Genomic DNA, 15,379 nt, shown 5'->3' on the forward strand with positions numbered 1-15,379 from the left:
TTTTAGGGATCTTAAATTGTTGCTTGCTTTGGAGGTGCTCAAAATAGTTTGTTTTTCAGAAATGAGAAGTGGAGTTTGCTTTGCGTCTGTGTTGGTTTTATATTTTGCATATGTAGATGTGAAGTGCTGAAGGACTGCACAACCAGGGGATGCAGTTGTAGAACACAGTTGTAGAATACAATGGATGTGATTAGAACTCATGTAGGGTCTGTAAGGAGAGTGGAAATGATTGAGTTTGTTCCTACAGTACAGATCCTCATTAGCAGGAAATGGGTTGGAGAAACGGTTTTGCTTAGAAATGAACGTATGTGACTCTTGTAAAGTACCTTTGATCTGGTATAGGAAAAAGATGCTTTTTTTCAAGATTACCAAATGGTGTGTCATGGACCCCACATGTGAATATTAATTGTACATATCTATTTTAAGATGCATGAAATAGCCTCATAAGTTATAGTGTGGGTGGGTGCTGGCGTTAAGAAGGCAGCTGCTCTTGTGAATATTGTTCTTTTTATATGCCCACGCAATGTTTAAGGCCAATTTTGTCATATTGCTTGTTACTCAATATATTTTCTTTTTCGCAGGGCTGAAGTTGTGTTGGGAAGTATTATCAAGAAGAAAGGATGGAGGTAATCATTTTTTTGTCTCTACTTAAAAGCTCCAGTCAGTTAAGGGTGCTTTTGTAAACTGGTTCACTGCTAACCTTTCAGCCTTGAAGGACATAAAAATTATATGCATCATTTATTGGCTATCAAAATGGCCTCTCTTAAGTGCCTTGGTGGGGCGGAGGGGAGGAAGCAGAGAACATTTGATCCCAGAATTAATATTCGAGTGGTGAGTAGCAGAGACATAATATCAGAGTTGGAATTACGCCAGCATATCGGGTGCAAGAAGTCAAGACACTTGAGCAGATGTTAATGAATAGCAGGTGGCCATTGGTACTGAAGTCATTCAGTGAGTGATGGGAAATAGTGTGTACTCTTGCAAACTGTTTCCACTTTGCAAATGATTTGGTGAGTGAAGTACTGCTTTTGTATCAACGTAGTTTTAAGGGTGATTTTATAAATAGCAATGTTGCTTTTCAGTTAGACTCCAGACCACTGCTGCATTAAAATACTGTCCGTTCAACCATCTTCAGAATTTCTTTACCGTTTAGACGTAACACAGTAATAGGGAGGGATTGCACACAAATAAACTCTGCCTTTCACCATCCAGAGAGGAAAAGGGACTGAGCATCCGGTTTCCTAGTCTTTGGTCACATTACACCTGGTGCAACATTAGAACCCTGGCTGGGAACTAATTTTAGTTGGATAGAGGGTTATAAAGCCTAAAGTTCCCCTCACACCTTTGGACCCATCTACAGGGTATAGGCGGGGCAGTGGTATCTGCGAGTCCCTCACAAAACTCCTCCCCCATTAAAACCTGCTTGAGGAACTTCTTAATTTACGTGGTGTGGATACTCATACCAAAAGCAATCGCAGTACTGGTGATGAGAGACAATGTGCCACATTTGCATGTGAAACGCCCAGAGCAACATGTGTCCCAGATCCACTTGCACTGTGCTGGTGGAGACCACATGCATGTTCTGTAGCGTAGTGCACCTCCTTGTGGTGTTCAGCAGGCCAAGAGTAACTGTACATACAATGTTCATGATTTTTCTAGATTAGTAACAGTCACAGCGTGATTACAGTAAATATGTTGCCACTATAGATAAATGGGATAGTGGTGTTCTTGGTATTATAGTGTCAGGGATGGAGGACTATGCATAAACATCACTCTCACTCCCTATGCATTTTCACAATGTACCATGGGATTAGGCGCTACTTCAGATGCCAAGGACACTGCACCACCGGAGACCACATTTTCAGTCTTGGGCTTTTCTTTTATAAATCTTTCGTTCCAGACTCTTAAGTCCAGTTTCTTTAATTGTAGTTTACCGAAATATTCTTCCCTAAGTGTGGTAATTTCATAAATGAAGGCCAAAGACTGGTACAACTTTGCACCTGATCATTTGACCGTATGTTCTGAATGGAAATCTCCTTAAATCGTTTATTTCTTGAAGCGGTTTGTTCCACGGAGACTAAAAACTGTGGGGTATAGCCACCAACAATATTCTCAACAGGTAGACAATCGTCCTTTTGGCGTGTGGGTGAAGTCACAAGAGTGAACCTTCAAACTCAAAGGACTTCTCCCACCCACAAATTCTCCACAACACATAATTTTCAATTGATGCATGTTGCAGGAGTGTATATTGCATCTCTTAGATGAAGCAGTCCTTACATCCGTTTCCCCTGCACATGATCTCCCATGGTACAGGGGCAATCACATTGCTTGCGTTTCTCAGTCTCCTGTAATGTCTTTATATCCCAACTCAACTGGAATGGAAATTAAATAACATTTGCAGTGATGGGTCATTCTATGGAAATGTGCCCTGTATCCACATGTCTGAGATGGAGATGGCAAACCCACACACACGGGTATACTTTGTCATGACATATGTGCAACTGAAACATACGCAGGTTGTGGCTGGATGAGGCTCCTTCCCCACAGCCACTACTTACAACTGCACGCAAATCCCTGAAGCAATTCAGTGCAGCCTACTCATCTTAGTTCAAACCTATAATTTTACTCTGCAAAAGATGGATCATCCCTTGCATAACCCAGATTCAAGAGGAGCTTGGACAAGGTTTTGTCAATCTATGCAGAGGACCACTTTGAACTTTCACAGAGTATGACCTTTGGCAGATAGGTTTGCGAGCAGCAGGCTATTTGTAGAACCGTGTAGTTAGTTGTGTATTTGGTAGGGTATTTTAATGTTGGTCATGAGAGGACAGAGGCAGTGAATACAGTAAGGGAAATGTGCACAAGATGAACAGTGAATAGCTTTGAGTCAAACAACATACACTCAGGAACCAAGACATATGTACACTAAAACTCTGGATGTGCAAGTAGGGCTAAGCACTTAGAAGCCCCTTATCATTACAAAGAAAGTCAGCAAGCTACTCGCCCACAATTGCTGTTAAAGGTATTGTCAGCGCTAAACCCACACACAGGACAAGCAACAACAGGATATGTGAGCTAACACCATTGATAGTATATTGTACAAGATAACTTAAAGACAATACTCACGAGGATGAGAAATACCACCTGAAATGTCAGCGGAGCCCACAAACCCTGTTCATCAAACAGGGACCCAGAAAGTCTATAACAGCAAAGGGAGGATAACTTAATAGATAAGACTCCTGACAAGGGACAAGTAGGAATAGTGATGACAGAATAGTGAGGAAAACCTAGGCATTCACACAGGAGCTAGGTACAACAGCACTCTGCATCTAACTATCAATACGGAACAAAGAGAGAAGTGCAAGGGAAAACAAGGAACAGACTCCAAGAGAAAGTAAAGGAGCAGGGAAAACGAAATTAGAAGTACACAATCTCCCCCTCCCCACATGGGAAAGGAAAATAGGGCAACATGGAAAATCTATAAATTATGGGAGCCCAAGGACCAAGGTTTCACTGCAGAAAAAGGCAAAGGAATAAAGAACAAAGACAAACTAGGCTGCACAGAAAAAGGAAAGCACTGGGAAGTGCTAACTGCCAAACAGAAGAAGACAGAAGGGGAATCCAGGAAGCAAAAATACTAATAAGACCACAAAAATCCAAATCCAGCGAAAAGGTAACCAGAAATAAACTAGTTACTAGCTGTTCTTCAGATGGGCTGTAAAGTCATCAAGGGTTATAGCAGAGAAGCAGATCTGGATGTCAGTATGTTGGGTTGTGTTGGTCAGCAGTATGGATTTGGTCTTGGTGGAGTTGAGCTTCAGGTAAGCAATGGACATCCAGGACTGTATCAGTCTGAGGCAGGTCTTGATTCTGTGGCTGCAGATGGAGGATATCTTGAGGTAAAGCTACGTGCTATCTGCTTAATGGTGGAAATTGATGTTGTGTGGAGCTAGGAGGGTTCAGAGCAGTTCCATGTAAAGGTTAAAGATCACAGAGGAGAGGATAAAAATGTATGCGACTACATAGGTGATGGGTAGAGAACTGGGAGCCAATGATGGTCATTATCGAGTATGTTAAGGGCACCATCGATCACCTTGATAGTTGCTGTTTCCGTGCTGCATCTGGGTCTAAAGACAGATTGGTCGGACTAAAGGAGATTGTTGGCTTCAAAGTGTTGGAGGAGCTGTATGTCTACTTCTTTGTCAAGGATCTTATCTCAGAAGAGAAGATGGAAGATGGGGCGGTAGCTGCTGAGGTGGCCATGGTAGTTAGTTTACTGAGAAGCAGGAGGATCTGTCTGGTCTTGAGGGGGGACAGTGCCGTGAGTAAGGGAGCTGTTCGTAATTCAGATCAGGGAGGAGTGCACCAGTCAGAAGGGTCTTAAGTACAGAGGCAGGGAGGCTGTCGTCTGCGTCTGATGTGGTCTTGAGGGAAGATAGGGTGGTAGTGAGGTATTCCATAGTGAGTGTCTTGAAAGTTGTCCAGGAAGTGGGGGTTTTGCGCGATATACGTGTTGTACTGTCAGTTATGTCATTGGTGTCTGTGCTGGCGCATCATCATAATCTTGTTGATGAAGAGCAAGTTGATGGCAGTGGATTTTCCTATGGATATTGGTGCGGGTGGGTCGGGCAGAGGGTGAATGCAATGCTTTATGGCTTTGAAGAGAGCTCTGCTTTAATTGTTAGCCTTGGCTATGGTGTTTTGATAGTAGCTGGCCGAGGCAGTGGTGATTAGGCATCTGTATGCAGCACAGAGTTCCTTTAGTGGGGGGCAAGGTCGCGTGCACTGCATGATTTTCATGAAGTTATTTCTTGTTTTCTGATGGATCTTTAGTTCTCGAGTGCACCAGAGTGCATAAGGTTTAGGCTAGAGGGTGCACTTTCATTGGGGGCATGGTGGTTGATGTCAGTTGTGAGGGTTGTGTTAAGATCCGTGAGGCGCGAGTCTCAGTCTGGGTTCCTCTGTGAGGCATAGGTTGGCGAAATCTTCCACGAGATCCTCCACTGAGAAGTTCTTTATGATCTGAAGGCTTCTTTGCTGGGTTTCTGATGTGTGTGCTTGACTGGTGAGGTGTGACTAATGTCAAAGGGTATTGCCAAATGGTCCAATCAGTCAAGTGGGAATTGAGGGCTGTGACGGAGGGTGGGCAGGGCAGTGATGATGAGGTCGAGGATAGTCCCTTTTCTGTGAGTTGGGTCTTTCGTGTGAGGACAAGAAGACAGTGGCGACCTTCCTTCAATGTCCTGAAACTAAAATGCAACTGGCATTTAACAAGCTTGCACTTAAAGATGTGGAATGTTGCGGTTTCTTCTTTGTTTATTGACCTTCTAACAAATGTACACTAAAATTCCTTCGCTTTGGAGGAATAATGCCCACGGTGCAGAAACCTGAAAACTTGGATAAATCTAATGCATTTTGAAATTTGTAGTAAGGTCACAGGTAATTTGTTGAATTCCTTGACTTTACTCATTATGTTTTAAGACAGACAGAAATGTATGAAGTACTTCTTGATCAGTACATTTGTTAGCACAGAGTAATATTGAACACAATATCAGAAATCCACATCTTGTGCTATGCACTGATGATGTGGAATGTTGAGCGCCTTATTCCAGTAGAAGATTGATAATTAAGTAATTTCCTTAAATTGTTGACCTTCTTTAACTGCTTCTGGTGAAGGACTCATCTAACTTTAGGAACCTAGAAATTGAGAGGTGCTCATGCGGCCAGTGAATGCGAATGTAGCATTTGACAGCCTTTTGCACATGCTGATAAGTCATTTCTCGAGTTAACAGGTTACTTCTTGCTTGCCACATTCAGCTTAGAGAATTGCACCTTCTACAGTGGTCAGTAACAGCTACAGTGGTCAGTAACAGCCAGTGAGAACATTACAGTTCACCAAATAGGCCTATATCATGGCTTCATTGACAGTTCCATAGTTGGTGTTTGTAAATCAACCAACATTCTTGATTGGTTTGTCAATCTACATTGCTATTAGAACTTTACAACGCAAGACATAACTATCACACTCTGTCTTGGCAGTGAACTGAATCAACCGTCCCCATGTATTTCAAATGTTTCATCAATATTCCAGTTTTCCATTAAGCTTTCTAACATTGGCATGCACTTGGGTCAGAATGGAACCACAGATGTTTGTATTTGACATCTAAAGGCAGTAGTAATACCTTGTGTCCATCTGATGTTTCAGTACTTGCACAGTGCTATATCAAGATTCATGAATATCATCTTGCACAAAGAGCCTAGACACCATTTGACATGAATGCCTAGACATACTGCCACTGCTCAGAAGGTATTTCATCAGCCACCATACCAGGTGGTATGATACCTTGTCAAGAAAGCCAGTTTTAGATTCTTTCCATTTTAAGGCTGTTTTGAATATGTATTTATTGAAATTACATTTACATGATGATGATGATGTTTTTGTTTCTTTTACTTTTTAGACGGTCAAGCCTGGTCATTACCACCAAAATCTTCTGGGGAGGAAAGTATGTGACATAAAAATATACATTTTTTATTAATACCTAATTTTGTTTTATACTGCCTACTTTGTAACATATTTCTTTCTGGCTTGTAGAGCTGAGACCGAGAGAGGGCTGTCCAGGAAACACATCATAGAAGGTAAGACATTTGCTTAGAATTCTGCTAGGAATCTTTATCATTACATAGATTTAGCTTTTTCTATATTTGTGATTCTAGATATACCTAAACCATACCAACAGTCATTTTGGAATAATATCATGAGCCTGAACAAAAGATAGCCAATGGACATCCTCCATATGTCTATTTAAACCTGCAACAATCCATGAGAGAATCTGCACCTCTTTTGTCAGCAACTGGTTCCTCTGAAGAGACTTCCTGGTTAGCAAGAGACAGAGGAGCATTGTGTACTACGTTGTGCAGGAAACAGTCAAGAACAACTAAAGCCTTTTTGTGTGCGTGGGAGTGTCAGATGTTTATGTATGTGTGTGCATGCATGCAAGTGTGTGTCTGTGTAAGTGCCCATATTGATCAGAGGTTAGTGTGAATGGTGTGTATGTAAGTATGAGCCTGGGTGAGCGTGTTATTGATAATTACAGATGCTGTATGGTGAGAGAAGTATGTAAATTGATGTGAGTGTGGGGGGCTGGGGACCAGGGAGAGTTTACATGTACTTACAGTTACATGGCATGATATGATATGTTAGGTTATTTATAACGCGCTTAATACCCAGAGGTTTCTAAGCGTGGACCCGGGGATCAAACCCGTGTTGCTCTGTGTCGTCTTGCTTCCAAGGCAAGCATGTTGCCTCTAAGCTATCCTCCCAAGACTGTTTTGGTATCATTTGGGGGCAAAGACAACTTGATGGGTGTTGTGTTGGAAGGGTTGGGGTAGGGGGTTTCAATGGGACACACAGCCTGCGTATTTTGTGACTCTAGCATATCATTTAGCTCTCCTTAAGGACGGGGCCTAGCCTATATGATGTGTGTTCCTACATTACGGAGGTGGGGGGGAATTTGTGCAGCCAGCCAGGAAATGTTTCCTTTCTGTGGCATTACATTATTTTTCTTCTGGCGTTAAGAGCAAAGTCATCATGATGAGTGTTCTTACATGGTTGGGGGTGGGGATATTTGTACAGACAGCAAGGCAATATTTTCTTACTGAGTGTGATGGGGTCAGAGACCGAAACGGCACGTTCATTGGGCACTCTACAACAGAGGAGGCTGTCCTTTCTCTCCTCCAAAGGGAAAGTCTTGAAGGTCCTCCAAAGGGTTCACCTCCCCTATCCCCAGCCCTCCCGTTCATCCACCTAGGAGGCATATATGTGACGTTCCCATGCCTAGAGAGGTGGCAACCAGTGTCGTCGCACACCAGCGTCCAGAACACAGACACCAAAACAAGCCTGACCCTGCCCAGGGCCCGCGCCCTCACTTTCGCACCCCAGTGGGAGGCCGGTTATCACAATTTATCGACCAGTGGTGTAACATCTCCACAGACAAATGGGTGCTCGGTATCCTTCAACATTGTCCCTCTCTGGAATTCCAGGACATATGCCCTCACATTCCTCCCTTCCCCAGACAAGACTAGCACGTAGCGCAGCTACTAAAGGAGGTTCAAACAATGCTAAACAAAGAGGCAATAGCCAGTCCCTCAGTACCTCTGGGTCTCCATGTACTCTAGATACTTTCTGGTGCAAAAGAAGTCAGGAGAGTGGAGGCCCGTTCCAGACTTGTGACACCTCAAAAAATACCTCAAGTCCCAAAATTCAGGATGGTCACGTGGCAGCATGTGCTCGACCAACTGGAGGAAGGAGATTTCCTGGAGATCCTCGACTTGGAGGATGCTTACTTCCACATCCCCATTCATCACAAACATTGGAACTTCCTGTGTTTTGTCGTTTCGAGAAGACAAGTGCTTGACTCCAGTGGAAGCGCACCTGCATCGCAAGGGAATCTACGTCTATCCTTACTTAGATGATTAGTTGATCTGATCCCGCTCTCGCACCCATGTAATCGAGCACACTGTGCATCCAGACTCTGACTTCTCTGGGAGTTTCAATAAATTATCAGAAATCCTACATAGCACCATCTCAGAACGCGCTATTCCTGGCATCCCGACTCAACACACTCTCGTGTCTAGCGGCTCCTTCGAGAGTGAAGGCTATCCTGGGACAGGTCCAATGGCTATTGTTGCAGCAGTCTGATCCATCAAGACCCTGCTGGGGAGGATGTCCTCCTGCATCCATCTATTCCCCCTTCAGCAAGTCACCAGCGAATTACACAACAAGCTTGCCCTCAATCGGGCATTCCGACAGGCCCTGCAGTGGTGGTCACTTCACCTGCATCTCTCAGAGGGTGCTCCCTTTCAGATCCCCTGGTATCAGGCGATGAAAGTCGCAACTAATGCATCTCTAGAGGGTTGGGGAGCCCACACAGGACATTCATACAGCAGAGGCCGCTGGCTCCCGGAAGAAAAGAATTGCACATCAACATCCTGGAACTACGGACAGTTTTCTGTGCTATCAAGTCTTTTCAGCCTCAGCCCCAGGGCAAGATGGTGCGGGTCTTCACGACAACACGACCACCATGTTTTACATCAGGAGGCAGGGGGGGGGGGTGCGCTCCTCCGTTCTCTCTCGGGAGCGAAGAATCTGATGCACTGGTTCATTGCTCAATGGATGTGTCTCGTCCCATTTCACCTGGCAGCCGTTTAGAACACCATCGCAGACTCTCATCAGGGAGCTGCCGTCCTGCCACGAATGGGAGCACCAGCAAGCACAAGTGTCTTGTCACTTCAATGAGTGGCGTCTCCCTGAAATCAACCTCATTGCGACAGCTACCAACACCAAGTGCCAGAAGTTTGCTAGCAGGTATCCTCAGGCCAGGAGTCTGGGGGACGCCTTCTCATTCCCTTTGGTGGGCCTCTTCCGGTACACTTTGCCGTCGATTCTTCTGTTGCTACAAATGATCAACACACTCGGACGTTGCCACTGCAAGATGATCCTCATTACACCCGAGTGGCCCAGGCAGATCTGGCACATTGAAAATGAACTCCTAAATCATGCAGATTACAAGGCATTTACCACAGGGCCCATACCAGACGGAGCGCAACCCGCCTGGGTTATAGTTATACAACACAAAGTATGCAAAATGAAATAGTCCAAGTACGGCAAGAAGTCTGTGTATGTGTCCTTATCTATGACCTAATGTAGGTCAGGCTGCAGGCACGAAAGCTACCAATCCTTGGTCTACATCGGGGTGGAAGTTCCTAGGTGTGCTATGGACTCTTCTGGGCCTTGGATCGTGTCTCTCTAAAGGAAGAACACACATGTATACTGTATAAAAGGTAAAAGGATAAAAACAAAATACCCAGAGGATAGGCTCTGGGAGGATGGTTGTACCATAGAGTGAAGGTGCGGAAGCAAGTCTTCCAAATTTGAGTACCACTGACCTTGTGCAAAATCCCTTGGGGGGGGGGGGGGGGGTGGAGGCGGTTGGGGAGGAGGAAAGGTAGAATGCAGAGTAGTTACTGTTGGATAGAAGGGGCTTCTAATGCGTCACTGTGGTGGGGTAGGGGGCGTCATCTCTGGATGGAGGGAGCCTTGGGGGCATATGAAGTGTGCGCTGATGCCCCTCTGGAATGGAGGACTCGGTTGGGGAAGGCAGAGTAGCTTAATGAAAGTGTGCGGTATTGAGTACCACCCTCCAAACTGTGGTAGATGGAGAGGAGGGCAAGAAACGTAGGTAAAGTACAAGTATATTCAGCCAACAAGGGAGCTAAATGTGGTACTGTCGAAGCTGATGGGGCCTCTGTTGAACCTATGCAGGGGACATCCTTGAAGTTTCTTTCATGGAGGACGGCCTTCCTGGTGGCAATCACCATGGCCAGGTGGGTTGGCGAAATGCATGTTCTGTCCTGTAAGCCTCCATATTTGTTGTTCCATCCAGCTAAGGGGGTTATGCCAAAGATCCTGTCAGACTTTTATCTAAACGAGAGCCTGTGGTTCTACCAGTTTTCTTTGCAAACCCTTCTTCACCTGCTGAAAGATTTTTAAATTTGCTGGACGTTGCGCGTGCCTATTTCTATGTTGCACGCACTAAAGACTTTCAAAAGACTTCTCAGCTTTTTGTCCATTTTGGACCTATGGAGCATGGAAAGGCCCTGTCTAAGACTCCCGTCCCCAGGTGGCTCTCCGGCTGTATCGCGCATTGCCATTGTCTCGCCAACAGACCCCTACAAGGCTGGCCAAGAGCCCATTCCACCTGAGACATTGCAGTGACTATCGCGTTTCTCTCTGGTGTTACATGCAAACTCTCCTTCCTTCCCCTCTCTGGCTCTTCTTAGTTCCTACTGCAGCTTTACATGCACAACCAAATGCGAAGATGGCCCCCAGGGTTGGAGCTTATGAGGACGAATGTCATTGGCTGGGGCAGTATGACACAAAGGGACAGCACTAGAGGTTTTAGCTTTAGCTATTAGAGGATTCCCAGCCTGACGATGGGAAATAATCATAGCATGTGAATCCATGTAAGACCCATGCTGGAGAACAGGAGTTACAGGTAACTAACTTGTTGCTTTTAACCAACAGGCAAATGTCCTGTGATTAATGCAATGTCTGTGTCGTACTCCTTAACTGAACTCTACTATGAATATGTATCAGTATCTTGATTTGGCCATTGACTAAGAAATGCGTAAGTGAATTAAACATAATATCCTCAGTCAAACAAATGCTTATTAAACTAAAAACAAACATCTCAGCCCTGGTTTTCTCATGATCTGCGTGAATTAAGACAAAACGTATGTCATGCAGAAGAACAATTGCATCAAACTGACTGCCCAACACAGCAAAAAAAAGATGAAGATTTTACAGACTCGATAGAAGAGGATTCTTTATACTAAGAAATGTCTTTATGCAAATCAAATACTTGCAGCTCCAGATGGAATAAAATAACTGTTATGAGTTTTAAATGAAATAAATATGTGAATTCCCAGTGCGAATAGCACATCACAACAAGTGTGCGCCTCTTTGGCTTCATTTTTCTGTGATGAAGTAAACCAGATTCATAACAATATTGTATTATATAATATTTCTTAGGTTTAACCCTGATCTTGGAATACAAACCAGCATGGCTGCTGAAGCACTCCTGTCCTGTGAAACTTGAGAAAGCTCTCGTACCTTTCTTGGCATCTGACCTTCAAAACATCATAAACTCATCCTAGGAAACGGCATCTGTTTCCTAATTTTAAACAAGCTGTTGTATTACCACACTTGAAGAAGTAGAATCTAGACACCAATGATCCAAACAATTACCATTCTATCTCCAAGCACTGATTTCCTGGAACATTGATTGAGAGTGTGCCAAATGAATAACTTCAACTCCTTGTAGAAAATCTGACTCTTCTGGATAATACTTAAGCTGGGAATCAATCCTGGTATTGGTTATAGATGATCTTAGAAGGGAGGCTGATGGCGACAGTGTCTCAGATTTAGTACCTTTTGACCCACAGGCAGCTTTTGACAGCATCTACCACAATGCCCTTCTTGGGCATCTCCAATTTTATCAAGCACATTGTCCAGCCGCGGAGTGGATTCAGTCTTACAGGGCAGCTATAGACTGTTGTGAATCTTTTTAGGTGAACCTGTCACGTGAAGTCCCAGAGGGCACCCGACTGTCTTCTTGTTAATTTGTATCTCTGGCCACTGGCCACACTTGTACATTTCCACAAAATAATCTTATGTTAAATGTATGCAGATTCCATTCAGACCCTACTTAGGCTAGGAAAGTATCTGAATATACAGAATCTTCTTTTAGACACTGTGTGGAAGAAATTATGATCTGAATGCACAAACGTTGATTAACATGTAATATGTCCCAAATGTAAGTCCTTGATTTGGTGGTATCTGAATGGACCATGAGTTTTGACATCCTTGTGCCTTCCTCTGTGTGCCTTGAGAAAGACGTTGCATCAGAAATTGGCTATTGGGACCATGCTTGAAAGCATTATGACCATCTTAACTCTCCTTTTAAACTGAGGAGCTTACTTGGTACATTTCAAAATGTCTGTTGCATTTCTTCATCACAAGATCTAAGTTAGGACAGGGGAACTAACTTCTTGTACATATCAAGAAGGAGCTAATACGTGCCTAAATTCCCTACAATGGCAATGAGACTAGGCACAGGTTTAAGACGCACAGTGATGCCACAGATGAGAGTACATCACGTTGGGGATTTGGCTGCACTTTGCTATGTGTCAACCAATCCTGATGAATACGTTTTGTTGATGGGTTCATTATTCACAAAATTAATCCAATCATGCAAAGCCTTTTGCGCTGGTAAACCTTTTTGTGAATTGACCCCTCAGTGTAGTGTGTGCTGGTCTTTTAACCAGTGCTTGATTCTTTTTTGTAATGTGCAATTTTTGCAAACACTAGAGTATCTAACCCCGCTTCAGAACTAAAAAGAAATCTTCAGTTTTACGATTTGTTTGTTCCATGTGTTGGCACTAGAAGTTAATCTGTGGTTGTTTTAGCATTTCTTTTAAAAAGGATTTACAGTCAAACCTCGTTTCAGTTCATTATTTACCAGACCGTTCCGGAATCTTTTCTTCAATTACAAAAAAACAAATACAATTCTGTCCAGAGCAGAGTCACTCGTTTTGTCATCGATTCCCCAGATCTTTTCAAAATCCCAATTTGACATTGCTTCTCATCTTTAGAGCTAGTGCTAAATTGCACAGTATTGTCGACATTAACTTTCATTATCAGAATTATAATTAAAATCTGATTAACTTAATTATGGGAGGGCTCTCTGTTTGCCCTTACCTTCCACTTCAGTTGTTCGCAGCACAGATTGATGGTTTAATAAAAAATTAGACAGCCTCTGCATATTTCTATGTCTGAAACAGAGAAGTTGTCTGATGTTATGAACAGGTGACCCATTGTCACTCAATTGCTTGCGCTGGCAGGCATCATGGGGCAGGATCACTTTGTGAAGCAAAGAACAATGAGATCTAATGTTCACAGTATGTTATTCGGAGCTTCTGTCCTTTTTCAATTTTGCTGACTTTCTTACCAGCCAGTATTGGAAAGGGAAGGTAGGTAGCTGGCTTTTAAAAAAAAAATGTCATGTGTTGCTCAAGTACAGGGTACCCAAACTGAATATTTTTCTTAGATGCCCTTTTTGAGGACGATAGTCATAAGCTGTTTTTAGCAATAAAGTGCACGTTTGGGGGCCAGGCCAGTTAAAGGTCTATAAGCCAAAGATAATATACCTTCTCTAGCATGGGGTCTGGCATGGATTTCCATGCTCATGAATATTCCCCATTGTCAGGCTGGAAATCCTTGGTAAAAGAAGAAACGGTTTCACTTTCACTTAAAAACTGCATTTCTCCTCTAAACAAATCACTGTCCTCTGGGTCATAATGCCCCCATCCAATGGTGGTCCTCTCCCTAAGCCCCTCCTCTGGCAGCCATCTTCAGATTTTTACTGCATGCTTCAGTGTTGGGAGTCCTCAAGTTTGCTCCAACGTCGCCCAAGGCACAGGATTTCAGAGCCCGCCATACCAGCAGACTGTCACCACGGATGCCTCCCTAGGGGGAGGGTGGAGCGCACACCGGACTTCTGCACGCCAGAGGCATGTGGTTGCCGGAGGAGAAGGATCTTCACATCAACACCCCGGAGCTATGGGCAGTATTCTGGGCCCTCAAGTCGTTTCTCCCGTCTCTGAAAGGCAAGGTGGTGAAGATCTTCATAGACAATACAACCACCATGTTTTACATCAGGAAGCAGCGGGGCACTCGGTCCCTGGTGCTCTCCATGGAAGCACAGGACTTATGGGCCGTTGGACAGGGGATGTTCCTCGTCCCTCTGCACTTGGTGGGAGTCAAGAACACCATTGCAGACTCCCTCAGATAGATCTGTTTGCGACGGCAGCGAACTCAAAGTGGCAGAAGTTTGCTAGCAGGTTCCACCAGCCGAGGGGCCTGGGGGATGCTTTCTCCTTCCCTTGGAAAGGGCTGTTTCTGTACGCGTTCCACCCACCCCCGGTTCCCTATCCTGCTACGAGTCATCAACACACTCAGTGTCCATGCTAGATGATACTCATCGGCCCGGCATGGCCGAGGAAGATTTGGTATCCAGACCTTTTCAGCCTGTCAGTGTCGCCTCCGGTCAAGCTGCCGGTGGTTCCGGATCTCCTCACCAGAGGAGGAGGCGCAAGCTTTCATCACAACCCAGGATCGCTGAACCTGAGGGCTTGGCTCCTGCAGCCCTAGAGTTTGGAGGGTTTGAGTTGGCTGCAGACTTCAGGGAGGTCCTTGCCAAGGCAAAGCCAGGGCGTCCTCGACTTTGAAGTGCTATGGTCACAAGTGGAAGCGTTTTGCTATGTGGTGCTGGTCACAGATTACCCCTCTGAGTCTCACTGCCCCGCAGGATCTTCCATACTTGCTATACTTGGCCAAGGCCGGACTGGCGCTGGCCTCTATCAAGGTACATCTGGCGGCTATCTCCCGCTACACCATGTCTCCAGGAAGATCTTCACTTTGGTCTCATCGACTCGTCAATGAGTTCCGCAAACGACCTTTTTGATCTTTTCCGCCGGGGAAGGCTCCTGCCCCCTGCGTGGGAACTCATTGTGGTTCTGACGAGGCTCATGGGGCCCCCTTCGAGCCTATGCATCAGGCCCCTCTCGAGTTCCTCTCATGAAAAACGGCTTTCCTTGTGGCCATCACCTCTGCCAGGAGGGTAGGTGAGATCCAGGCCTCATCCTGAAAGCAACCATATCTGACTTTCCACAAATCGAGGGTGGTGCTGCGGATGCACCCCCCCCCCCCCTTTCATGCTGAATGTTCCGTTGGAAGTCCACCTCAGCGAGCCTTTGGTGT

General features: G+C 44.8%; 1 protein-coding gene across 8 annotated transcripts in view; it reads left to right on the plus strand.

The window, feature by feature from the left end:
* Positions 1-15,379, plus strand: part of KCNAB2 (potassium voltage-gated channel subfamily A regulatory beta subunit 2) — a 1,347,681-nt gene that overhangs the window by 1,141,404 nt on the left and 190,898 nt on the right. For all 8 annotated transcript variants that reach the window (XM_069610272.1, XM_069610273.1, XM_069610271.1 and 5 more), the window contains 3 exons: positions 582-626; positions 6,459-6,503; positions 6,593-6,636. In XM_069610272.1, coding sequence (XP_069466373.1) covers positions 582-626; positions 6,459-6,503; positions 6,593-6,636 — 134 coding nt within the window. The remainder of the gene's footprint in view (positions 1-581; positions 627-6,458; positions 6,504-6,592; positions 6,637-15,379) is intronic.

The sequence above is a fragment of the Ambystoma mexicanum genome, chromosome 8, assembly GCF_040938575.1.
Source record: "Ambystoma mexicanum isolate Mex_15411 chromosome 8, UKY_AmexF1_1, whole genome shotgun sequence".
Lineage (NCBI taxonomy): Eukaryota > Metazoa > Chordata > Amphibia > Caudata > Ambystomatidae > Ambystoma > Ambystoma mexicanum.